General features: G+C 45.6%; 2 protein-coding genes across 2 annotated transcripts in view; both read left to right on the plus strand.

Annotated features, from left to right (window-relative positions):
* The window catches only part of BBOF1 (basal body orientation factor 1), a 69,573-nt gene that overhangs the window by 4,085 nt on the left and 39,053 nt on the right, over positions 1-26,435 (plus strand). Inside the window, exon 2 of the mRNA XM_077267394.1 lies at positions 10,596-10,851. Within this exon, the coding sequence (XP_077123509.1) occupies positions 10,596-10,851 (256 nt within the window). The remainder of the gene's footprint in view (positions 1-10,595; positions 10,852-26,435) is intronic.
* On the plus strand, positions 11,945-26,258 carry LOC143778640 (uncharacterized). The gene is made up of 2 exons (XM_077267401.1): positions 11,945-12,881; positions 26,181-26,258. Exons 1-2 carry the CDS (start codon positions 11,982-11,984, stop codon positions 26,256-26,258), a joined length of 978 nt encoding a protein of 325 aa, XP_077123516.1. The 5' UTR covers positions 11,945-11,981.

Below are 26,435 nucleotides of genomic sequence, written 5' to 3' on the forward strand. Positions count from 1 at the left end.
TTTCCAAAATGGTGTCACTTGTGGGGGGTTTCCACTGTTTAGGCACATCAGGGGCTCTCCAAACGCGACATGGCATCCGATCTTAATTCCAGCCAATTTTGCATTGAAAAAGTAAAACGGCGCTCCTTCCCTTCTGAGCTCTGCCATGCGCCCAAACAATGGTTTACCCCAACATATGGAGTACCAGCATTACTCAGGGCAAATTGCACAACAACGTATGGGGTACAATTTCCCCTGTTACCCTTGGTAAAATAAAAAAAAATTGGTATGAATTACATTTTTTGTGAAAAAAAAGTTAAATGTTCATTTTTTTTTAAACATTCCAAAAATTCCTGTGAAGCACCTGAAGGGCTAATGAACTTCTTGAATGTGGTTTTGAGCACCTTGAGGGGTGCTGTTTTTAGATTGGTGTCACTTTTGGGTATTTTCTATCACATAGACCCCTCAAAGTGACATCAAATGTGAGGTGGTCCCTAAAAAGAATGGTGTCAAGACTTTGGAGACTTATGGTATAAAGGGGCCCTTCTTAAATGCTATCAAAGGCATCAAATACTCTAAACCCTCAGCAACAAGTAGGTTACCTCATAACTCCCCTACACCGTTCAAAATAAAAAATGGTACCAGGCAGGGATGTCCTCTATCCCCGTTGATCTTTGTCCTATGTATAGAGCCTTTAGCCACGAGTATTAGAATGAATCCAGACATTTCAGGAATCCAGGTCAATGGTAAGGAATTTAAACTTTCCCTTTTGGCCAACGACATTTTATTAACCCTCACTAGCCCACATATATCGCTCCCTGCAACCCTGTCTCAGTTTGGAGCTCTGTCAGGATACAAAACAAATACGAATAAAACAGAAGACCTATCAACATCCCAGACTCACAATTGAGCCTACTTCAAATTAATTATAAATTCCATTGGAAAGACTGCCATGTTAAGTACCTGGGGATTAAAGGGAACTTGTCACCCTCAAAATCGACGGTGAGCTAAGCACACCGGCATCAGGGGCTTATCTACAGCATTCTGGAATGCTGTAGATAAGCCCCCGATGTATCCTGAAAGATGAGAAAAAGAGGTTAGATTATACTCACCCAGGGGCGGTCCGATCCGATGGGAGTCACGGTCCGGTCCAGGGCCTCCCATCTTCATAGAATGACGTCCTCTTCTGGTCTTCACGCTGCGGAAGGTCAGAGAGGCCCGGCGCCTGCGCACTGCAGTACTTTGCTCTGCCCTCAACAGGGCTGACTAAGTAGCCTGCGCTGGAGCAGCAGTGTGAAGACAAGAGGAGGATGTCATCTGATGAAGATAGGAGGCGCCGGACCGGACCGTGACGCCCATCGGACCGGACCGGGAACGCCCCTGGGTAAGTATAATATAACCTCTTTTTCTCACCTTTTAGGATACATCGGGGGCTTATCTACAGCATTCCAGAATGCTGTAGATAAGCCCCTGATGCTGGTGGGCTTAGCTCACCCTCGATTTTGGGGGTGACAGGTTCACTTTAACCTTACGTTTTCCTTTTCAACCTTATATGACAAAAATTTCCCAGTGTTATATCGTGAAATAAGGTCTCTGCTAAAAAAGTGGATGTCTCTATCCCTCCTAGGTCACATCATGCGATTAAATTGTCTATCCTCCCGAAACTGCTTTATCTATTTGAAACCCTCCCCGTTCCAGTTCCTCTCAGAGATCTACGATCTATACAGGCAAGCATTATGAGGTTTGGTTGGGCGGGAAAGCATCACAGGATCCCAATGTTAATTATGTTAAATAGTAGGAATACTGGGGGACAACTTATTCGCTACTCCTGGGCAACTCACTTGCGTAGAATCCCAGCCTGGACCTCCAAGCCTGCCTATACAAAATGGATGGAAATTGAAAAACTGTGGCTTGCTCCTGCTCATCCTAACTCCCTGATCTGGAATAATTCCTACAATCCACCAGCGTGTGACCTCCTTGACTCGATGGCCCTAACTAAAAGCATTTGGAAAACTTGTTCCAAAAAATTAAAACTTTCGTCCACAAACCCTCCTCTTACCTCATTTTTGTATCACCCAGGCTTCGCTGATAGTTTGACCCACCCAATGACGGGAGTGTCGTCTCAAATTTGTTCAACTTTGCTGATATTATAGATCATAGAACAAGATCCATAGTCCCATACCTAGAACTAAAAACTAATCTATCCATACGGAGTCTCTCGCTATTCCAGTATATTCAAATTAGACACTTCGCCTTATCCACTTTCCAGGGTCTGAAGCTCTTCCTCCCAACCGCTTTTGAAAGATTATTAAACGGTAGATCAACAAAGGGATTAATTTCCACAATTTATAGCATCATTCAAAAGCCTGATGCAGACTCCCTGACGAGACATCCCTACATGCTTAAATGGGAGAGATATTTGTGAAAAACCTTGACTGATGTAGATTGGGGATTTGTCTGGTCGAGAGCAGCTATATCAGCATCTTGTGTCACATATAAAGAAAACCAGTACAAGATCCTTCATTTCTGGTATCACACACCTGAATTCTTACATAGGCTGGACCCCTCTGTCTCTCCCACCTGCTGGAGGTGCAACCTTTCAGGAGGATCGATCTTTCACATATTCTGGGATTGCTCACTGATTAACCCATATTGGAAGCAGGTGCAGGGATTGATAGGCCAGGTCTTGGAGTTGACATTGCCTCTGGACCCCCAGATTTTTCTCCTTAACATTGTCCCTCCTTCCCTAACAAAAAAACTACTAGGCTCCTCTTACTCATCTTGATGGCTGCCAGATGTTTGGTGGCGTCCCATTGGAAGCAAACTTCTCCCCCATCTACACTTGACTTATATGCCAGAATTAATTATGTTAGAAATTTTGAATGCCACGCAGCCCTGCATAATGACACGATTGATAGATTTGATTCTATCTGGCTTCCTTGGGACTTTTTTTGGGCCTCAATAAATACATGAACCCGATTCTCTAGACTATATAGCCTATATAGCCGGTCTTCCCTTTCTGATTTTCAGATACCCCCCCCCCCCCCTGTTAATGTCCTGTCTTGTGTCTGTTTGGTTGGTCCCCCACTTTTGAGTATACCCATTAATGTATACAATGGTTGAACATTCTGCTGGTATATCATTCATTATAATGCCACCTAATATAATGTCGGCAACATCTTACTGGTTCATTGATTTGACAATTTATTGTTTGACACTGTTTTAAATAAGAGAATGTCGATATTCATGTTGTGAGTTCATCACTTTGGAAATGTTTATTTTCAATAAAAATTGACAATTCTAAAAAAACAATGGTGTTATCAAAATGATAAATCGCTGTTTAACTTTTAACCCTTATAACTTCCTAACAAAAAATTGGGTTCCAAAATTGTGCTGATGTAAAGTAGAGATGTGGGAAATGTTACTTATTAAATATTTTGTGTGACATATCTATGTGATTTAAGGGCATAAAAATGCAAAGTTGAAAAATTGCAAAAGTTACAAAATTTTCGCTAAATTTCCGTTTTTTCCACAAATAATCGCAAGTCATATCAAAGAAATGTTACCTCTAACATGAAGTACAATATGTCACGAAAAAATAATATCAGAATCACTATGATCCATTGAAGCTTTCCAGAGTTATTACCTCATAAAGGGACAGTGGTCAGAATTGTAGAAATTGGCTCGGTCATTAACGTGCAAACCACCCTTGGGGGTAAAGGGGTTAAACATTTGGTTTTTGCTCAAGAATGAAGCACATTCCATAAGCCCATCACCTGAGATTGTAGATGGGACCCCAGATAGTGATGACTCCTCTGGGTCTACTATCCCCATCCACACAATGAGTCTAGTGGCTGTGAGCACAATGGCTTGAGACCCTGAGATACAGATGAGATTACGGTAATAGAATGATTGTTTTACATTTACCTTTAGAAATCTCTTGTCTGGTCTTAAGGTACCTTCACACTAAGCGACTTTACAACGATAACGATAGCGATCCGTGATGTTGCAGCGTCCTGGATAGCGATATCGTTGTGTTTGACACGCAGCAGCGATCAGGATCCCTCTGTGAGATCGCTGGTCGTTGCTGAAAGTCCAGAACTTTATTTCGTCGCTGGATCTCCCGCTGACATCGCTGCATCGGTGTGTGTGACACCGATCCAGCGATGTCTTCACTGGTAACCAGGGTAAACATCGGGTTACTAAGCGCAGGGCCGCGCTTAGTAACCCGATGGTTACCATTGTAAAAGTAAAAAAAAAAACACATACTCACATTCCGGTGCCCGGCGTCCGCTTCCCTGCACTCCTCCTGCATCCTGTGTAAGTGCCGGCCGTAAAGCAGAGCGGTGACGTCACCGCTCTGCTCTGTGGGAGATGCCGGAGATGTTCGGCGCTGACACAGGATGCAGGAGGAGTGCAGGGAAGCGGACGCCGGGCACCGGAATGTGAGTATGTGTTTTTTTTTTTACTTTTACAATGGTAACCAGGGTAAACATCGGGTTACTAAGCGCGGCCCTGCGCTTAGTAACCCGATGTTTACCCTGGTTACCAGGGGACTTCGGCATCGTTGGTCGCTGGAGAGCCGTCTGTGTGACAGCTCTCCAGCGACCACACAACGACTAAACAGCGACGCTGCAGCGATCGGCATCGTTGTCTGTATCGCTGCAGCGTCGCTTAGTGTGAAGGTACCTTTAGGTGTGCATCAGATCCAGCCTTCACATCTTCCTCTGCTTGCTGTCACTGAATGGAAACATTGGTTCCTGAGGCTGAACTTACGAGCAAGCAAATCTCTAATAACACAGCAAGCTAATCTGTAATAAAACATAACATTATTGACGCAACAAGTGCTCTGTGCTGGAAAAGTCTGCATCCCGTTCTACGGGCATTGGTCCAATAGTCTTTAGTAAGTGGAAAGCTCCTCACAGTAGGAAACCTCTACTCTAGAGAAGGTCCCACACTTCAGGAAACCCCCACTCTAGAGGAGATCCAGCTTGCAGGAAACCTCTACTCTAGAGAAGATCCCACTTCACAGGAAACACTCTAGAGGAGATCCCACCCCGCAGAAGACCCCCACTCTAGAGGAGATTCCACTCCACAGAAGACCCCCACATCTGCTTCAGAGGAGATCCACCCCACAAGAGACCCTCACACAGAGGAGATTCCACCCCACAGACGCTCCCCACACCATAGGAAATCCAACCCCGCAAGAGACCCTAAGTCCAGATTAGTTCCCACCATCTGCTCCAGAGGAGATCTCACCCAACAGGAAACCCCCACTGCAGAGGAGATACTACACCGCAGGAGACCCCGATCCAGAGGATACTCGACTCTGCTGGAGACTCCCAACATCTGCTTTAGAGAAGATCTCACTCTGCAGGAGACCCCACCCATCTGCTGCAGAGGAGATCCCATTATGCAGAAGATCCCCACCATCTGCTGTAAAGGAGATCCCATGCTGCAGGAGATCCCCACCATCTGTTGCAGAGTAAATCCTACCCCACAGGAGACGTTCACCATCTGTAGAGGAGATCCCACCCCGCAGGACACCACCACTCCAGAGGAGACCCACTCCACAGGAGACCCACTCCACAGGAGACCTTCACTCCAGAAGAGATCCCACCTCACAGGAGACCCCCACCATTTGCTTCAGAGAAGATCTCACCCCACAGTAGACCCCCACTCTGGAGATCATGCACCGCAGGAGACCTCATACCTTGGAGGAGACCACCACCTTAGAGAAAACCTGCATTCTACCCCAAAGGAAACCCCACCACAAGCCTGAGGTGAGCAACGTGCCAGAGGAGGCCCTAAGTCTCAGAGGACCCCTGGCTGGACTCCCCATCCCAGAGAAGACCCGCTACCTCCGCTCTGTAGGAGGCACCAGAAAAGACCCCTCCACCTACAAGGAGACCCTCACCCTGTGCAAACCCCCCCTCACCCTGAGGGAGACTCCTCCAGAGGAGTTATCCACCTTTGCCCTAGAGGAGAACACTACCATGGAGGAAGCCCCCACAGCCTGACTTGAATGAGATCCCCGTCTTCTTCCTGGATCCTGGTTGATATCACCACCCTCCGTCTAGGAGGAGACCCTGCCTCTCATTGCGGAGGAAACCCCGACCTGGAATATAGCACAAAATATATAATGTTGGACTGCTAAATGCAGAAGGTAATGCAGCGTCCGTTTCCACTCAGGACAGGATACAGGTGTCCGTTGCTCCACAGTACACAACATCCGGGGGAATAATCCTCCAGCACTACTGGTACAGGACAGACATCCAATCGGAGTATAAACTGATGAGGACCAATGCATTAGATTCATTGATAGAATCATAGAATGTCAGACTTGGAAGGGATCTCCAGGGTCATCATGTCCAACCTCCTGCTCAGTGCAGGATTCACTAAACTATCTCAGACAGCTGTCTGTCCTGCCTCTGTTTGAAGGCTTCCATTGAAGGAGAACTCAACACCTCATGGTAGCCTGTTCTACTCATTGATCACCCTCACTGTCAAAAAGTGTTGTTTTTAATATTTAATTTGTATCTTTTCCCTTTCAGTTGCATTACATTGTTGATGATTGATGATCACTGCGTTTCTTGAAGGACATACTTTGCAGTTTGCTCTCTATCCTGGTAGCTCTTCTCTGAACTTGCACCAGTTTTTCAATGTATTTTTTTAAAATTTGGCACCCAGAACTGGACACAGTATTCTAAATGAGGCCTGACCATGGAGGAGTAGGGGATAATTACCATATATACTCGAGTATAAGCCTACCCGAGTATAAGCAGAGGCACCTACTTTTGCCACGGAAAACTGGGTAAGCTTATTGACTCGAATATAAGCCAGGTATGCATTGTCCCCCTCATCGCTGTCCTGCTATGCGTTGCTCCCCCTGTCCTGTCCTGGTATGTGTGGCTCCTCCTGTCCTGTCCTGGAATGTAGCTCCCCCTGTCCTGTCCTGGTATGTGTGGCTCCCCCTGTTGTATGCATGGCTCCCCCGGTCCCGCATTGCTCAGCTTCCTCGGTCCTGCATTGCTCAGCTTCCTCGGTCCCGCATTTCTCAGCTCCCCTGGTCCCGCATAGCTCAGTTCCCCCTGTCCCGCATGGTTCAGCTCCCCCAGTTCCACATGGCTCATCTCCCCCCTTCCCCAGGTTGTATGCATGGCCCATATTGCCCCCCCCATCATACTCGCCCTCCTCGCGCCTGTATCTCCATCCCTGCATCTCCTTTGTCATGGTGTCGGCGGCTCCCCTCTCCTCTGCTCAGCGGTCACGTGGTACCGCTCATTAAGGTAATGAATATGCGCTCCATGCCTATGGTAGTGGAGATGTGTCCATATTCATTACCTTAATGAGCGGTACCACGTGCCCGCTCAGTAGAGGTGAGCCGCCGTCACCGTGACAACGGAGATGCAGGGATGAAGATGCAGTGATGGAGGGTGAGTATAATGTCTTCTGATATCCGGTGGCTGCAGCTGTAGCTGTCAATGTGCCACAGCCGCCGGCTCCTGCCGCTGCTTCGCCGCTCCCCCTCCCCCGTCAGCGTTCTGGACAGCTGACTCATGTATAAGCCGAGGGGGGCGTTTTCAACACAAAAAATTGTGCTGAAAATCTCAGCTCATACACAAGTATATACGGTACTTCACGTGAGTACTTCAAGTGAGCTATCCCTCCTAGCTTTGCATGGTCTGCAAATTTGATCAGTTTACCTTCACTTTCCTTATATAGGTCACTTCTAAAAATGTTGAAAAACACTGGAGCCATTACAGAGCCTTGTGGTATTTCCACTTGAAACACTTTCCAATTGGAGTTTGAAATTTTTCCAATTGGATGATGAAGGTCCAGAATACAGCACTCCGCATATAAGGGCATAGACTCGACTAGTTAATTAAATTTAAACATTATTATTACCTAAGAATTATAAATGGCAAAAAAAGGAAAAAAAAATGTTCATTCCATCATTGAATTAAGTCCCATAAATGGCTGGTGGGGGCTTTTGCCTGCCCTAGTGCACACTGTCAGCCAGTGAGATGTCCTCTCATTTCCACCATTCCATTTTCAGTTGTCTTTTAAGCTTCATGTAACTCCGTATCTACTTATTTATCACTATATACTGTATGTTTTGATAATACAGTGATTATATTGTGTGATGCAGTGACCCATGTTATAGCCAGGGGGCACTGTGTGTGTGCTTCAGGATGCGCTTGGAGGCATAATTATGATGGTGAATTAGGGACTGGCATTATTGTAAATGGCCGAGTAGTATTGTTGTTCTGGGACCTGTAGTCCCACAAGTATTTTTATAGTTATAATGGGAGGCTTATAAGGCTAGTTTGAAGAGCAGGGTGGGTCGAACTAGCCACGCACACACCTCCCACCTATGGGAGTGGTTTCAGCTACATAATGTGACCAGGGTGTGGGTCACATGGTTGAGAGTGTAAGGACCTGGGAGGTTCAGAGTGTGAGTTCCTGTATAGCCTGTGTGTTGGAATGGACTGGATTCCTGGAAGCACCTGCTGAGGCTATGAACTGAATGGTCAGTGTGTTGGAATGTCCTGGAGTTGACAGGATTCCTGGAAGCACATGATGAGACCATGGACTGAAGGCCTGTGTGTTGGAAGTGCCTGGGACTGGACTTCCTGAATTGCGCACGGAGAGGCCATATCTGCAGAGCCTGGGACGGCTACTGTGTTGGGGAATCTACAGTTCCTAGTGCGGGTCTGGACTATCTGAGGTGCCCTGGTCACAAGGACAGTGATCCCCAGTGAGGCAGCTTTTCCTTGGGAACCAGGACTGACAGGAGGCAGTGTGTGGCGCAGGAGCTCCTGTAAGGTAACTCCAGATAACTGGGGGTTACGGGCAGAGAAGTATCTGCCATTGGAACAGACTGTCGGTGGTTAATGTGTTCCGTTGATGTATATAATGAACTGTTTGTGACCCGGTTTATGAAGCTTAATAAACCGGATAGACTGTTTATGTGGAGAAACCGTGCCTGAGTGCTTAAATCCCGTGCCAAGCGAAGTTCCCCAACACACTCAGGGTATTTATTATTATAAATATAAAAATATATATATATATATATATATATATATATATATATATATATATATATATATATATATATATAATTTTTTTTTTGTGCGCAGCTATACATTTATATGCACTAATACTTTGATAATTAGTAGGCAGGCTATTTATTATCATTATTGACATTTGTCCTCAATTTATACTTACCTGTCCTACTCTTACTATTTTTACTATATTTATTTATTATCTTTTGCTGTTTTTCTGTCCAGTTCTTTTTTTTATAAAATTTGTAGCCAACTGCTGAATGTTATTATGTATAATTAATTATCTATTGTTATACTCTTTGATGCACATAATGGTAGTACTATATATCACTTTTATATTATATATTTACATTTTCTACAAACATTTTTTTTTTCTTGTGTATTAAACTGTATAACTAATTCTACTGAGTAGGTTTATTCAAATATTCACACCCCTTGATGGTGCCCTGTTCTTTTTCAACACCTGGTGGCTTTTCCTTTTTGTGCTTATGAGTTATTTGTTTTTTAGTATTTTGTCAATAAACATTATATATTCTTTATAGACTTTGGTTGTGTATCATATTTTTAGGTTTTGTAACTTTCAGTGGATACTTAGCATTTGCTATTATTTGTGTTTTTTGTATATTTAGCAATTAGAAGACAGTTAATAATATCAAACTGTGCGAACAGCAATTAATCATGAAACTATACAATTGATGAGCGGGGAAAGTCTCTCAAGAATTATGCTAATGTTCTTTATATAAGGTTGGTACACCCATTCCTTGGAGTTAATACTTTAGCTCTTTCTGCAACAATGGTCATCGGGTTTTCCCACTAGGCCGCAAGTCCTCCTAACAAAGTTTATCATTGAACGTTGAGCCTCCTGTGCACCAACTAGCCCCCACCCCACCTGTTGTCCTAACCCAGGCCAACTCCTGTACAGTACGTTATGGCTGGAACTGACAGCTCTGCTCACTCGTGTGGTCCCCTGTAACTGCAGGCATCCTCCTCTGATTGATGTCTCCTTGCGGATCTTCGGTGCTTGACGGTTGGTAGGCGTCTCCTAGGCCTGGGGTAGAGAGGGCTTGGTCCCAACTCTTGACGGTCGTGGTCTGGCCTCTGGAACTTGACTGGCACAGGGTGAGGGTTCTCATCTTGACTGGTGCAGCCTTGACTCTGGGTCTCAACTGGCGCAGGTTCAGTCTCTGGGTCGTCTGTCGGTGACCGGCACTCTGCTGGCTCAGGCTATCCTTTGTGGCCTGTCACATTGGCTTCAGCGTAGTCTTTGGTCCATGTCTGCAGCGCTCCTCTCTTTGGCACCAAATTCTCATTTGAGTATCCAGGAACTTCGTGATGCAAAGCACCTGTCCAGGTCCCGCACGAGAACTGTCTCTCTCTGCAATTCTTCTGTTGCCAATTGGTTCCGCCTTTTTTTTTTGTCCAGAAAAAAACCCGACCCTTCGCAGAGAAGACCACTGCTCTCTACCCCAAAAGATATTTCGACTCCACCAAAGGGGAAGGCCTTCAAATGTTATGGGTTAGTCACTATCCTGACCTTTTTTTTTGTAGGAAGAAGGCGGCTGGGAAACGTGAAACATTATCCAAAGTGGATAAGGAGTCAGAGGTGGAGAGAGCGAAGGCGAGTGCGGCTGTGTGGGAGGCCCGGCTGAAGATGACGGAATGTTCTAGAGCAGAGTACCGGGAAGCTGCACGCAGTCTGGCGCACAACAATGTGGAGCTGACCAAGAACAGGGATCAGCTGGAGAAGGACATGTTGGATGTCATCGGGTTCCTCAAAAAGCAGGATGAGAAAAAAGAAGAGATGGTAAATTAATTTGACAAATTCACAAATCTTAAAATTTCTGCTGAAAATGAGATCAAGGACGACGCCCCCCGTTCTCACAGAAGGCAAAAACAGACTGTTCTCTAGAAGCCGGTGATCCTGCATCCCTTCCTGCTATACCCTTTTCATTTTTCATTTCAGCAGTGTTCTGAATGAAATCTTCCCACTTTGTATCTCGTCTATCATTCTGCTTCTCATATCACCATTATGATTACAAAGGTGATAACATTCACAGTGCATACCGTATATAAAGTAAAGGAAAAGCTACTGTTAAAGTGCCAGAAAATGGCTACATGGAATAGATAACTGGTTCAGTACAGATGAATCGTATAATCATACGAAGAAAATTTACACAAGAACCATATGTAGCAAAAAAACATAGGAAGTTTATTGATTACAATACCAAAATCATGCATTAAAAGAATGTTAAAAAGTGGGAAACCACAAGATGGCGCCACAATCCCACATGCAATATATAACAGGAGGTATATGAAATTGTTTGTGTCTCTATCGTACATAAAGCAAATCTATGTACCCTCATGGAAATACACTAATTTATATAAGATCAAAAAGATATTTCATGAAAAATGGTTTAAATCGACAGGAACAGGTGAAATAAGCAAACAGATGACAAGAGAGCGGCATATAACATGGGTCATTACTCCTGTGGGATGTGGTGCCAGGCCCCGATGCTCGTTTTGATGTGCTGCCTTCGTCTGAGGGTGGCGTCACACCTACAGGAGCATGTTTTGTGTACATTTATGGGACCAATCAGAAAGGATGCACATAAAGTTTTAATTAGTCGCTAACTTGAATATGTCAGGAGTAGGCTGGAATACAACAGAAATAAGTTGTATTTAACAGGGAGGGCAGGCTCGATAAGATGTGAATTACTGGCATCACTATCAGCCAGTCAGAAATTAGGTTACACCTCCAAAGACGAGGCTGAAGAATCCACTTTTTTACATTGTTTTAATGCATGATTTTGATTTTTTCAATGTTCTAATTAATAAACTTTCTATATTTTTTGCTACACTTGGTTCTCATATCACCAGTGCATCCTGACCATCCTACATTCGTTGTTAAAAAAAATTATACAGGAAGTGCCAAAAATGCCATCTCATCATTTACACCCTCCTTCCGCTGTAGCCACTTTAACTACTTACCCCTTTCTCCTCCCCCTGACATCGTTCTCATCATTTACACCCTACTCCCCCTGTCATCGTTCTCATAATTTAGGCCCTCCTCCTGTCCCTGCTCTTGTTGTTTGCACCCACTGTCACTGCTCGTCATTTACGCCCTGCTCCCTCTGCCACTGCTCTCATCATTTTCACCCTCCCGCTGTCACTGCTCTCGTTCGTTTACGCCCTCCTCCCGCTGTCACTGCTTTCATCATTTACGCCCTCTTCCTGCTGTCACTGCTCTCGTCATTTACACCCTCCTGCTGTCACTGCTCTCGTCATTTACTTCCTCCTCCTGCTGTCACTGCTCTCTTCATTTACGCCCTCTTCCTGCTATTACTGCTCTCGTCATTTACGCCCTCCTCCCGCTGTCACTGTTCTCATCATTTACGTCCTCCTCCCGCTGTCATTGCTCTCATCATTTACGCACTCCTCCCGCTGTCACAGTTCTTGTCATTTACACCCTCTTCCCGCTGTCACTGCTCACGTCATTTACACCCTCCTGCTGTCACTGTTCTCGTCATTTACGTCCTCCCCCTGTCCTGCTCTCGTCATTTACGCCCTCCTCCCGCTGTCACTGTTCTCATCATTTACTTCCTCCTCCTGCTGTCACTGCTCTCGTCATTTGCACCCTCCTCCCTCTTTCACTGCTCTCGAAATTTACGCCCTCCTCCCGCTGTCACTGTTCTCATCATTTACGCCCTCCTCCCGCTGTCACTGTTCTTGTCATTTACACCCTCCTCCCACTGTCACTGCTCTCGTCATTTACACCCTCCTCCCGCTTTCACTGCTCTTTTCATTTACTGTCACGAGAAGACAGTTACTGCACTGGTAAGTACTTTATGGAGTCAGACTTGCATTCAATACAAGCATAACTTCTGTTTTCACCTGTTATATAATAACTTTTTTTTTCTGTAGCATCAACATATTTGGCAGCACTTTACAATAAGCATATTGTACAGACAATAAAGACATCACAGAGTTCAGTTGCAAAACGAGTTAGAGTCCTGCTCGCAAGCTGCAATCTATTAGAAAAATGAGGGAAGCACGGATGAGGAGGAGATGTAAGGTTGTTCAGCACTGTGGAGAGGATGGGTAGGGTGGTAGATGAAGATGAGGAGAAGCTGTAGGGTGGTGCAGCACAGTGGAGAGGACAGGTAGGGTTCTTGACAGATGAGGAGATGTAGGGTGGTGCAGCACTGTGGAGTGGATGGGTAGCATAGTAGACAGAAATGAGATGTAGGATGGTGTGGCACTGTTGGGAGAACAAGTAGCATAGTCAGGGCTGCCACTAGAAATTTCGGGGCCCCATACTGGCAAAATTTTTGGCGCCCCCTTGAGACTCTGCCCAGGCTCCACCCCAGCCCCGCCTCCACCCCTTGGATTGTCCACGGTCAGAAGATTTTTAAAGCCACCACCATGACAAGGTTGGGCCCTACTCTACTCTAACCTATTAAACATTTGTTAAAATATCCAATACAATTTAGGTATATTTTTATTTATTTTTCCATTTTTAAAATTACCAATACCACATACAGGGGACAAATAGCACCGCACCATGACCAGACCACATATTACCACCATATGATCACCAATAATGCCACATACAAGGAACAAATACCTCCACACCATGTCCAGACCACATATTACCACCATATGATCACCAATAATGCCACATACAAGGAACAAATACCACCACACCATGACCAGACCACATATTACCACCACATAGTGACCAAATAATAGCACATACAAGGAACAAATACCGCAACAGCATAGCCGGACAACATATTACCACCACATAGTGACTGAATACTACAATACTGATCAGTAATGAAATGAAAAAAACCCAATACTAATATCACCATAAGTGCCAGTTTTCACAGGAGAGCTGTACTTCGTATGCAGTGTCTGTGTACAGGTAATACAGTGATCACCGGTGACATTATACACAAGAGGTCTGTATATAGTGTATAATGTAAAGGTAATACAATGATCACTGGTGACATTGTACACAGGACCGCTGTATATAGTATACAGTGTATAGCATCAGTGTACAGGTGACACTCTGACTCACCAGTGACGTCTCTAGGTGAAGTCCTTCATATTTGCTTTTAATCTTCATCCAGCACAGACCGCCGTCACTTCATCCAGCCAGGGCTTGTTTCTGCAGGAAATTACAGTTATCTAGAGCATCGCTTGCAGAACACATTATTTTTTTTTTTCCCCAAATTCTAAACTACAACAGATGAAGAAAAAAAGCGACAGTGATGCTCTGCACAGTAACAGGACCAACCCCCTTCATTTAAAACAGTATCCTCAAAAAATAAAATAAATACATCACTGCAGTAATAATATCCCTTAATTGGCCCCTATGTAATAATATCCTTTATCCTGGCCCCCGTGTGTCTCTTTCCTGGCTCCAGCCATATGTTCTCCTATTCTGCCCCCATGTGATGTCCCATCCTGCCCCATATGATCTCCCCATCCTGCCCCATGATCCTGCCCCATCTGTCCCATGATCCTGCCCCATCTGTCTCCATCCTGCATCATGTCTCAATCCTGCACCCCGTGTCTCCAATCCTGCACCCCGTGTCTCCCATCTAAACCCGTGTCTCCATTCTGCCCCCCTGTCTCCAGTCTGCCCCCATCTCCAATCCTGCCCCCATGTCTTCCATCCTGCCCTGTCTCCCATCTGCCCGTGTCTCCATTCTGCTCCCATGTCTCCATTCTGCCCCCTTGTCTCTGTTCTTCCCCTCGTGTCTCCAATTCTTCCCTTGTCACCATTCTTTCCCGTCTCCATTCTGCCCCCGTGTCTCCATTCTGCCCCCTGTCTCCATTCTACCCCCTTGTCTTCATTCTGCCCCTTGTCTCCATTCTGCCACCTGTCTCCATTCTTCCCCTCGTGTCTCCAATTCTTACCCCTTGTCTCCATTCTGCCCCGTCTCAATTCTGCCCCGTGTCTCCATTCTTGCCCCCTGTGTCTCCATTCTGCCACCTGTCTCCATTCTTCCCCCTGTGTCTCCAATCTTCTCCCGTGTCTCAATTCTGCGGCTTGTCTCCATTCTGCCCCGTCTCCAATATGCCCCTTGTCTCCATTCTGCCCCCGTGTCTCCATTCTGCCCCCCTTGTCTCCATTCTGCCCCCCTTGTCTCCATTCTGCCCCATGTCCCCATTCTGCCCCCGTGTCTCCATTCTGCCCCCGTGTCTCCATTCTTGCCCCATCACCAATCTTGCCCCATGTCTCCATTCTTGCCCCATGTCTCCATTCTTGCCCCCTGTGTCTCCATTCTGCTGTGTCTCCATTCTTCCCCCTGTGTCTCCAATCTGCTCCCGTGTCTCAATTCTGCTGCTTTTCTCCATTCTGCCCGGTCTCCAATCTGCCCCTTGTCTCCATTCTGCCCCCTTGTCTCCATTCTGCCCCTTGTCTCCATTCTGCCCCTTGTCTCTATTCTTGCCCCCTGTGTCTCCAATCCTGCCCCGTGTTTCCAGTCTTGCCTCCTGTGTCTCCATTATGCCGTGTCTCCATTCTGCCACCTGTCTCCATTCTTCCCCCTGTGTCTCCAGTCTGCCCCGTGTCTCAATTCTGCCCCTTGTCTCCATTCTGCCCGTGTCTCCAATTCTGCCCCCATGTCTCCATTCTGCACCGTGTCTCCAATCTGCCCCTTGTCTCCATTCTGCCCCCTGTCTCCATTCTGCACCGAGCTGGATGGAGACACTTGGTCCATGGGTCTCCTGTTGTGAATTTACTTTTTGCTCCCTCTAGTGGTTACTAGTTTTTTGACTCTGGTTTTTCTGTCATTCCTTTTATCCGCACCTGGGTCGTTAGTTAAGGGTGTTGCTATTTAAGCTCCCTGGACCTTCAGTTCAATGCCTGGCAACGTAGTTATCAGAGCTAGTCTGCTGTGCTCTTGTCTACTGATCCTGGTTCCAGTTATATCAGCTAAGTCCGCTTTTTGCTTTTTGCTATTTTGTTTTGGTTTTGTATTTTTGTCCAGCTTGTTCCAAATATATATCCTGACCTTTGCTGGAAGCTCTAGGGGGCTGGTGTTCTCCCCCCGGACCGTTAGACGGTTCGGGGGTTCTTGAATTTCCAGTGTGGATTTTGATAGGGTTTTTGTTGACCATATACAGTGCCTACAAGTAGTATTCAACCCCCTGCAGATTTAGCAGGTTTAATAAGATGCAAATAAGTTAGAGCCTTCAAACTTCAAACAAGAGCAGGATTTATTAACAGATGTATAAATCTTACAAACCAAAAAGTTTTGTTGCTCAGTTAAATTTTTATAAATTTTAAACATAAAAGTGTGGGTCAATTATTATTCAACCCCTAGGTTTAATATTTTGTGGAATAACCTTTGTTTGCAATTACAGCTAATAATCGTCTTTTATAAGACCTGATCAGGCCGGCACAGGTCTCTGGAGTTATCTTGGCCCACTCCTCCATGCAGATCTTCTCCAAGTTATCTAGGTTCTTTGGGTGTCTCATGTGGACTTTAATCTTGAGCTCCTTCCACAAGTTTTCAATTGGGTTAAGGTCAGGAGACTGACTAGGCCACTGCAACACCTTGATTTTTTGCCTCTTGAACCAGGCCTTGGTTTTCTTGGCTGTGTGCTTTGGGTCATTGTCTTGTTGGAAGATGAAATGACGACCCATCTTAAGATCCTTGATGGAGGAGCGGAGGTTCTTGGCCAAAATCTCCAGGTAGGCCATGCTATCCATCTTCCCATGGATGCGGACCAGATGGCCAGGCCCCTTGGCTGAGAAACAGCCCCACAGCATGATGCTGCCACCACCATGCTTGACTGTAGGGATGGTATTCTTGGGGTTGTATGCAGTGCCATCCAGTCTCCAAACGTCACGTGTGTGGTTGGCACCAAAGATCTCGATCTTGGTCTCATCAGACCAGAGAACCTTGAACCAGTCAGTCTCAGAGTCCTCCAAGTGATCATGAGCAAACTGTAGACGAGCCTTGACATGACGCTTTGAAAGTAAAGGTACCTTACGGGCTCGTCTGGAACGGAGACCATTGCGGTGGAGTACATTACTTATGGTATTGACTGAAACCAATGTCCCCACTGCCATGAGATCTTCCCGGAGCTCCTTCCTTGTTGTCCTTGGGTTAGCCTTGACACTTCGGACAAGCCTGGCCTCGGCACGGGAGGAAACTTTCAAAGGCTGTCCAGGCCATGGAAGGCTAACAGTAGTTCCATAAGCCTTCCACTTCCGGATGATGCTCCCAACAGTGGAGACAGGTAGGCCCAACTCCTTGGAAAGGGTTTTGTACCCCTTGCCAGCCTTGTGACCCTCCACGATCTTGTCTCTGATGGCCTTGGAATGCTCCTTTGTCTTTCCCATGTTGACCATGTATGAGTGCTGTTCACAAGTTTGGGGAGGGTCTTAAATAGTCAGAAAAGGCTGGAAAAAGAGATAATTAATCCAAACATGTGAAGCTCATTGTTTTTTGTGCCTGAACTACTTCTTAATACTTTAGGGGAACCAAACAGAATTCTGGGGGGTTGAGGGGTTGAATAATAAATGACCCTCTGAAAAAACTTTTCCCAATTTAAAAAACAAACAAACAAAGAAATAACATTCTTTTTTGCTGCAGTGCATTTCACACTTCCAGACTGATCTACAGTCCAAATGTCACAATGCCAAGTTAATTCCAAATGTGTAAACCTGCTAAATCTGCAGGGGGTTGAATACTACTTGTAGGCACTGTAAGTTACCTTTCTTTATTCTGCTATCAGTAAGCGGGCCTCTCTGTGCTAAACCTGGTTCATTTCTGTGTTTGTCATTTCCTCTTACCTCACCGTTATTATTTGTGGGGGGCTTCTATCCAGCTTTGGGGTCCTCTTCTCTGGAGGCAAGAAAGGTCTTTTGTTTTCCTCTACTAGGGGTAGCTAGATTCTCCGGCTGGAGCGTGTCATCTAGAATCTACGTAGGAATGATCCCCGGCTACTTCTAGTGTTGGCGTTAGGAGTAGATATATGGTCAACCCAGCTACCACTGCCCTATGAGCTGGATTTTTGTATTCTGCAGACTTCCACGTTCCTCTGAGACCCTCGCCATTGGGGTCATAACAGTTTGCCAGGCCAGTATTAAATGTTTAATGCATTGCAGAAGAGGGATTATAAGAAAGAAGATTCTGAGTTTTTTTTTTTTTTTTTCTTCTTCCCCTTTACCTCAGAGTGGCTATGCTTGCTGCAGACATGAATGTCCAGACCTTGATTACAAGTGTGGACCAGCTGGCTACTCGTGTGCAGGGCATACAAGACTATGTTATCAGTAATCCTAGGTCAGAACCTAAAATACCGATTCCTGAACTGTTTTCCGGAGACAGGTTTAAGTTTAGGAATTTTGTGAATAATTGTAAATTGTTTTTGTCCCTGAGACCCTGTTCATCTGGAGACTCTGCTCAGCAAGTAAAAATTGTTATTTCGTTCTTACGGGGCGACCCTCAGGATTGGGCTTTTTCGCTGGCGCCAGGAGATCCGGCATTGGCTGATATTAATGCGTTTTTTCTGGCGCTCGGTTTACTTTATGAGGAACCCAATCTTGAGATTCAGGCAGAAAAGGCCTTGCTGGCTATGTCTCAGGGGCAGGACGAGGCTGAAGTGTACTGCCAAAAATTTCGGAAATGGTCCGTGCTGACACATTGGAACGAGTGTGCACTGGCCGCTAATTTTAGAAATGGCCTTTCTGAAGCCATTAAGAATGTTATGGTGGGTTTTCCCATTCCCACAGGTCTGAATGATACTATGGCACTGGCTATTCAAATTGACCGGCGGTTGCGGGAGCGCAAAACCGCAAATTCCCTCATGGTGTTGTCTGAACAGACACCTAATTCGGTGCAATGTGATAGAAAAATCGCAAATTCCCTCATGGTGTTGTCTGAACAGACACCTGATTTAATGCAATGTGATAGAATCCTGACTAGAAATGAGCGGAAAATTCATAGACGCCGGAATGGCTTGTGCTACTACTGTGGTGATTCTACACATATTATCTCAGCATGCTCTAAACGTATAGCTAAGGTTGTTAGTCCTGTCACCGTTGGTAATTTGCAACCTAAATTTATTCTGTCTGTAACTTTGATTTGCTCACTGTCATCTTATCCTGTCATGGCGTTTGTAGATTCAGGTGCTGCCCTGAGTCTTATGGATCTGTCATTTGCTAAGCACTGTGGTTTTACTCTTGAACCATTAGAAAATCCTATTCCTCTTAGGGGTATTGATGCTACGCCATTGGCAGCAAATAAACCGCAGTATTGGACACAGGTTACCATGTGCATGACTCCTGAACACCGCGAGGTGATACGTTTCCTGGTTTTACATAAAATGCATGATTTGGTTGTTTTAGGGCTGCCATGGTTACAGACCCATAATCCAGTCCTGGACTGGAAGGCTATGTCAGTCTCAAGTTGGGGCTGTCGTGGTATTCATGGGGATTCCCTGCCTGTGTCTATTGCTTCTTCTACGCCTTCGGAAGTTCCGGAGTATTTGTCTGATTATCAGGATGTCTTCAGTGAGTCTGAGTCCAGTGCACTGCCTCCTCATAGGGACTGTGACTGTGCTATAGATTTGATCCCAGGCAGTAAATTTCCTAAGGGAAGACTGTTTAATCTGTCGGTACCTGAACATACCGCTATGCGTTCATATATCAAGGAGTCTCTAGAGAAAGGACATATTCGTCCGTCTTCTTCCCCTCTTGGTGCGGGATTCTTTTTTGTGGCAAAAAAGGACGGATCTTTGAGACCTTGTATTGATTATCGGCTTTTAAATAAGATCACTGTCAAATTTCAGTATCCTTTACCGCTGTTGTCTGACTTGTTTGCCCGGATTAAAGGTGCCAAGTGGTTCACCAAGATAGATCTTCGTGGTGCGTACAACCTTGTGCGCATTAAGCAAGGTGATGAATGGAAAACCGCATTCAATACGCCCGAAGGTCATTTTGAGTACTTGGTGATGCCTTTTGGGCTCTCCAATGCGCCTTCAGTTTTTCAGTCCTTTATGCATGACATTTTCCGGAAGTATCTGGATAAATTTTTGATTGTTTATCTGGATGATATTTTGGTTTTTTCTGATAATTGGGATTCGCATGTGGAGCAGGTCAGGTTGGTCTTTAAAATTTTGCGTGAAAATTCTTTGTTTGTCAAGGGCTCAAAGTGTCTCTTTGGTGTACAGAAGGTTCCCTTTTTGGGGTTCATTTTTTCCCCTTCTGCTGTGGAGATGGACCCAGTCAAGGTCCGAGCTATTCTTGATTGGACTCAGCCCTCGTCAGTTAAGAGTCTACAGAAGTTCTTGGGTTTCGCTAACTTCTACCGTCGTTTTATCGCTAATTTTTCTAGCATTGTGAAACCTTTGACGGATATGACCAAGAAGGGCTCCGATGTAGCTAACTGGGCTCCTGCTGCCGTGGAGGCTTTCCAGGAGTTGAAACGCCGGTTTACTTCGGCGCCTGTTTTGTGCCAGCCCGATGTCTCACTTCCCTTTCAGGTTGAGGTGGATGCTTCAGAGATTGGAGCAGGGGCCGTTTTGTCGCAGAGAGGCCCTGGTTGCTCTGTTATGAAACCTTGTGCCTTTTTCTCTAGGAAGTTTTCGCCTGCCGAGCGAAATTATGATGTGGGCAATCGGGAGTTGTTGGCCATGAAATGGGCATTTGAGGAGTGGCGTCATTGGCTCGAGGGTGCTAAGCATCGTGTGGTGGTCTTGACTGATCACAAAAATCTGATGTATCTCGATCTGCTAAACGCCTTAATCCGAGACAGGCCCGCTGGTCATTGTTTTTCTCCCGCTTTGATTTTGTTGTCTCGTATTTACCAGGTTCAAAGAATGTGAAGGCCGATGCTCTTTCTAGGAGCTTTGTGCCTGATGCTCCTGGAGTCGCTGATCCTGTTGGTATTCTTAAAGATGGAGTTATCTTGTCAGCTATTTCTCCGGATCTGCGACGTGTGTTGCAGAGATTTCAGGCTGATAGGCCTGAGTCTTGTCCACCTGACAGACTGTTTGTCCCGGATAAGTGGACCAGCATGGACCAGCAGAGTCATTTCCGAGGTTCATTCCTCGGTGTTGGCAGGTCACCCGGGAATTTTTGGCACCAGAGATCTGGTGGCCAGGTCCTTTTGGTGGCCTTCCTTGTCAAGGGATGTGCGGTCATTTGTGCAGTCCTGTGGGACTTGTGCTCGAGCTAAGCCTTGCTGTTCTCGTGCCAGCGGTTTGCTCTTGCCCTTGCCTGTCCCGAAGAGACCTTGGACACATATCTCCATGGATTTCATTTCTGATCTTCCGCTATCCCAGGGCATGTCCGTTATCTGGGTGATATGTGATCGCTTCTCAAAGATGGTCCATTTGGTTCCTTTGCCTAAGCTGCCTTCCTCTTCCGATCTGGTTCCTGTGTTTTTCCAGAACGTGGTTCGTTTGCACGGCATCCCTGAGAATATTGTGTCAGACAGAGGATCCCAGTTCGTTTCCAGATTCTGGCGATCCTTTTGTAGTAGGATGGGCATTGATTTGTCGTTTTCGTCTGCTTTCCATCCTCAGACTAATGGACAGACGGAGCGAACCAATCAGACTTTGGAGGCTTATTTGAGGTGTTTTGTCTCTGCTGATCAGGACGATTGGGTGACATTCTTGCCGTTGGCTGAGTTTGCCCTTAATAATCGGGCTAGTTCCGCCACCTTGGTTTCGCCTTTTTTCTGCAACTCTGGTTTCCATCCTCGCTTTTCTTCGGGTCATGTGGAGCCTTCTGACTGTCCTGGGGTGGATTCTGTGGTGGATAGGTTGCAGCGGATCTGGAATCATGTGGTGGACAACTTGAAGTTGTCACAGGAGAGGGCTCAGCGCTTTGCCAACCGCCGCCGCGGTGTGGGTCCCCGACTACGCGTTGGGGATTTGGTATGGCTTTCTTCCCGCTTTGTTCCTATGAAGGTCTCCTCTCCCAAATTTAAACCTCGTTTTATTGGGCCTTACAAGATATTGGAAATCCTTAATCCTGTATCTTTTCGTCTGGATCTTCCTGTGTCGTTTGCTATTCACAATGTATTTCATAGGTCCTTGTTGCGGCGGTACATTGTGCCTGTAGTTCCTTCTGCTGAGCCTCCTGCTCCGGTGTTGGTTGAGGGCGAGTTGGAGTACGTGGTGGAGAAGATCTTGGATTCTCGCCTCTCCAGGCGGAGGCTTCAGTACCTGGTCAAGTGGAAGGGCTATGGTCAGGAGGATAATTCCTGGGTGGTCGCCTCTGATGTTCATGCGGCCGATTTAGTTCGTGCCTTTCATGCCGCTCATCCTGATCGCCCTGGTGGTCGTGGTGAGGGTTCGGTGACCCCTCACTAAGGGGGGGGGTACTGTTGTGAATTTATTTTTTGCTCCCTCTAGTGGTTACTAGTTTTTTGACTCTGGTTTTTCTGTCATTCCTTTTATCCGCACCTGGGTCGTTAGTTAAGGGTGTTGCTATTTAAGCTCCCTGGACCTTCAGTTCAATGCCTGGCAACGTAGTTATCAGAGCTAGTCTGCTGTGCTCTTGTCTACTGATCCTGGTTCCAGTTATATCAGCTAAGTCCGCTTTTTGCTTTTTGCTATTTTGTTTTGGTTTTGTATTTTTGTCCAGCTTGTTCCAAATATATATCCTGACCTTTGCTGGAGGCTCTAGGGGGCTGGTGTTCTCCCCCCGGACCGTTAGACGGTTCGGGGGTTCTTGAATTTCCAGTGTGGATTTTGATAGGGTTTTTGTTGACCATATAAGTTACCTTTCTTTATTCTGCTATCAGTAAGCGGGCCTCTCTGTGCTAAACCTGGTTCATTTCTGTGTTTGTCATTTCCTCTTACCTCACCGTTATTATTTGTGGGGGGCTTCTATCCAGCTTTGGGGTCCCCTTCTCTGGAGGCAAGAAAGGTCTTTTGTTTTCCTCTACTAGGGGTAGCTAGATTCTCCGGCTGGAGCGTGTCATCTAGAATCTACGTAGGAATGATCCCCGGCTACTTCTAGTGTTGGCGTGAGGAGTAGATATATGGTCAACCCAGCTACCACTGCCCTATGAGCTGGATTTTTGTATTCTGCAGACTTCCACGTTCCTCTGAGACCCTCGCCATTGGGGTCATAACAGTCTCCATCCTGCCGGTGACATATTGTGGCTTGCCGCTTTCAATAAAAATAATTTAAAAAAACAAAAACCTTTCTTCTTACCTTGCTGCGCTCCTGCTGCAGAAATCCCTCCCAGCGTTTCAGCGCGCACTCGCCGGCGAATGACAATGATGTCATACGCCAGCGATGCGCGCTGACATCAGCTGCCAGCCTCTGATTGGCTGCTGGCTTTTAACCATTGCCGTGCGGGCCCGCAAGGCTGCAATAGAGTAGCTGAACCTGCGTCTCGGACGCAGGTTCAGTTACCAATAGAAGCCTGCCGCTGGGGCCCGGGCCCGATGAGCAGAAGAGACGAGGCCCGATGCGCGCCCCCTCTGCCCACCGGGCCCCATACGCCAGTCAGGGCAGTAATGCCCTGATAGCGGCTCTGAGCATAGTAAATAGATGAGGAGATGTAGAGTGGTGCGGCACTGTGGAGAGGACAGGTAGGGTTGTAGACAGATGAGGAGGATATGTAGGGCGGTGCTATGAAAACTAAATCTCTGAGCAGTCAAATACTTGGAGGTCATCCAAGCGTGCTCGGGAAAACTCGAGCAACGAGTACACTCGCTCATCACTAGTGGTAGACAGAGATGAAGAGGAGATGTAGGTTGGTGCAGCACTGTGGAGAGGACAGGTAGGGTGCTAGAAAGATGAGGAGATGAAGGGTGGTGCAGCACTGAAGAGGACTGATAGGGTGGTAGACAGATGAGGAGATGTAGGGTGGTGCAGCACTGTGGAGTAGATGGGTAGCATAGTAGACAGAAATGAGGAGATATAACACCCTATCAGTATCATCCTAAGTACCAGAATTGGTAATGACACCGAAAAAGCACACCAAATTCCAAGTATAAAATATAATTTTTATTAATCCCATCTAAAATTACAAATACAACACAGATAAGAAAACCAAATTATCTCAGATTGTGAGGGACCCAGAAGATCACTATTCACATGCAACATATGGTACAAGCAAAAATATTATTGTCTGAAAAATTGTCACCCCATATACAGCCACTCTATACAGACTGTCCCACAGCCTAATAGGGGTAGTGGGTTTAAGCCCAATGAACTGCCAGGTTAATAGCTATCCGGAGCGTATGAAACATCTATCAGCAAGCAATATATTAACCAGAACGGCAAGGGCACAAATGAAATAAAATATGCAAAGCGCTTGACTTACATAGCTCAGTGAAGAGTCCCGGTCCCTCCAACCCCGACGCGCGTTTCGTCAACACTTCTTCAGGGGGCGCTCTGACAATTTTTCAGACAATAATATTTTTGCTTGTACCATATGTTGCATGTGAATAGTGATCTTCTGGGTCCCTCACAATCTGAGATAATTTGGTTTTCTTATCTGTGTTGTATTTGTAATTTTAGATGGGATTAATAAAAATTATATTTTATACTTGGAATTTGGTGTGCTTTTTCGGTGTCATTACCAATTCTGGTACTTAGGATGATACTGATAGGGTGTTATAGTGATGTTAGCACATATTGATTGTGGATCATTTATTTGTTCTCACAGAAATGAGGAGATGTAGGATGGTGTGGCACTGTTGGGAGAACAGGTAGCATAGTAAACAGATGAGGAGATGTAGAGTGGTGCGACACTGTGGAGAAGACAGGTAGGGTGGTAGACAGATGAGGATATGTAGGGCGGTGCAGCACTGTGGAGAGGACAGGTAGGGTGGTAGAAAGATGAGATGTAGGGTGGGGCGGCAATCTGGAGAGAACAGGTAGGGTGGTAGACACAGATGAGGAGGAGAAGTAGGATGGTTCAGCACTGTGGAGAGGACAGGTAGGGTGATAAACAGATGAGGAGGAGATGTAGAGCGGTGCAGCAGTGGAGATGGTAGGGAGGTAGACAGAGATGAGAAGGAGATGTAGGGTGGGGTGGCACTGTAGAGTGTTGTGGGTGAGAGTAATTTGTTTATATCGTACTCTCTAGATGGGTATCCAGTGTCATGACTGGCACAGGGTGGAGGCATCAATGTAGCATTTGGACAGGAACATGACTTTGGCTGCTACATTCAGGATGAATTGAAAAAGGAGAAATTTTAGAAAGAGGGAGACCGATTAGTAGAGAGTTGCAATACTCCAGGCGATAATAAGAGCGACAGTAAAAGTCAAAAGGTGAGGAAAGGTCAAAGTCTAGACCTAATACTATCTAATAGACCTGACAGAATAACAAATCTGCAGGTGGTCGGGCATCTAGGAAATGGCGACCACAATATTGTACAGTTTCACCTGTCTTTCACTAGGGGGACTTGTCAGGGAGTCACAAAAACACTGAACTTTAGGAAGGCAAAGTTTGACCAGCTTAGAGATGCCCTTAATCTGGTAGACTGGGACAATATCCTCAGAAATAAGAATACAGATAATAAATGGAAAATGTTTAAGAACATCCTAAATAGGCACTGTAAGCGGTTTATACCTTGTGGGAATAAAAGGACTAGAAATAGGAAAAACCAAATGTGGCTAAACAAAGAAGTAAGACAGGCAATTAACAGTAAAAAGAAAGCATTTGCACTACTAAAGCAGGATGGCACCATTGAAGCTCTAAAAAACTATAGGGAGAAAAATACTTTATCTAAAAAACTAATTAAAGCTGCCAAAAAGGAAACAGAGAAGCACATTGCTAAGGAGAGTAAAACTAATCCCAAACTGTTCTTCAACTATATCAATAGTAAAAGAATAAAAACTGAAAATGTAGGCCCCTTAAAAAATAGTGAGGAAAGAATGGTTGTAGATGACGAGGAAAAGGCTAACATATTAAACACCTTCTTCTCCACGGTATTCACGGTGGAAAATGAAATGCTAGGTGAAATCCCAAGAAACAATGAAAACCCTATATTAAGGGTCACCAATCTAACCCAAGAAGAGGTGCGAAACCAGCTAAATAAGATTAAAATAGATAAATCTCCGGGTCCGGATGGCATACACCCACGAGTACTAAGAGAACTAAGTAATGTAATAGATAAACCATTATTTCTTATTTTTAGGGACTCTATAGCGACGGGGTCTGTTCCGCAGGACTGGCGCATAGCAAATGTGGTGCCAATATTCAAAAAGGGCTCTAAAAGTGAACCTGGAAATTATAGGCCAGTAAGTCTAACCTCTACTGTTGGTAAAATATTTGAAGGGTTTCTGAAGGATGTTATTCTGGATTATCTCAATGAGAATAACTGTTTAACTCCATATCAGCATGGGTTTATAAGAAATCGCTCCTGTCAAACCAATCTAATCAGTTTTTATGA

Source organism: Ranitomeya variabilis, chromosome 1, assembly GCF_051348905.1.
Source record: "Ranitomeya variabilis isolate aRanVar5 chromosome 1, aRanVar5.hap1, whole genome shotgun sequence".
Taxonomy (NCBI): Eukaryota; Metazoa; Chordata; class Amphibia; order Anura; family Dendrobatidae; genus Ranitomeya; species Ranitomeya variabilis.

Coding starts and splice junctions, on each gene's coding strand:
- LOC143778640 (XM_077267401.1), top strand. CDS start 11,982: ATGCCATCTCATCATTTACACCCTCCTTCCGCTGTAGCCACTTTAACT. Junction 12,882..26,180: donor AGAAGACAGTTACTGCACTG/GTAAGTACTTTA, acceptor TCTTATTTTTAG/GGACTCTATAGCGACGGGGT.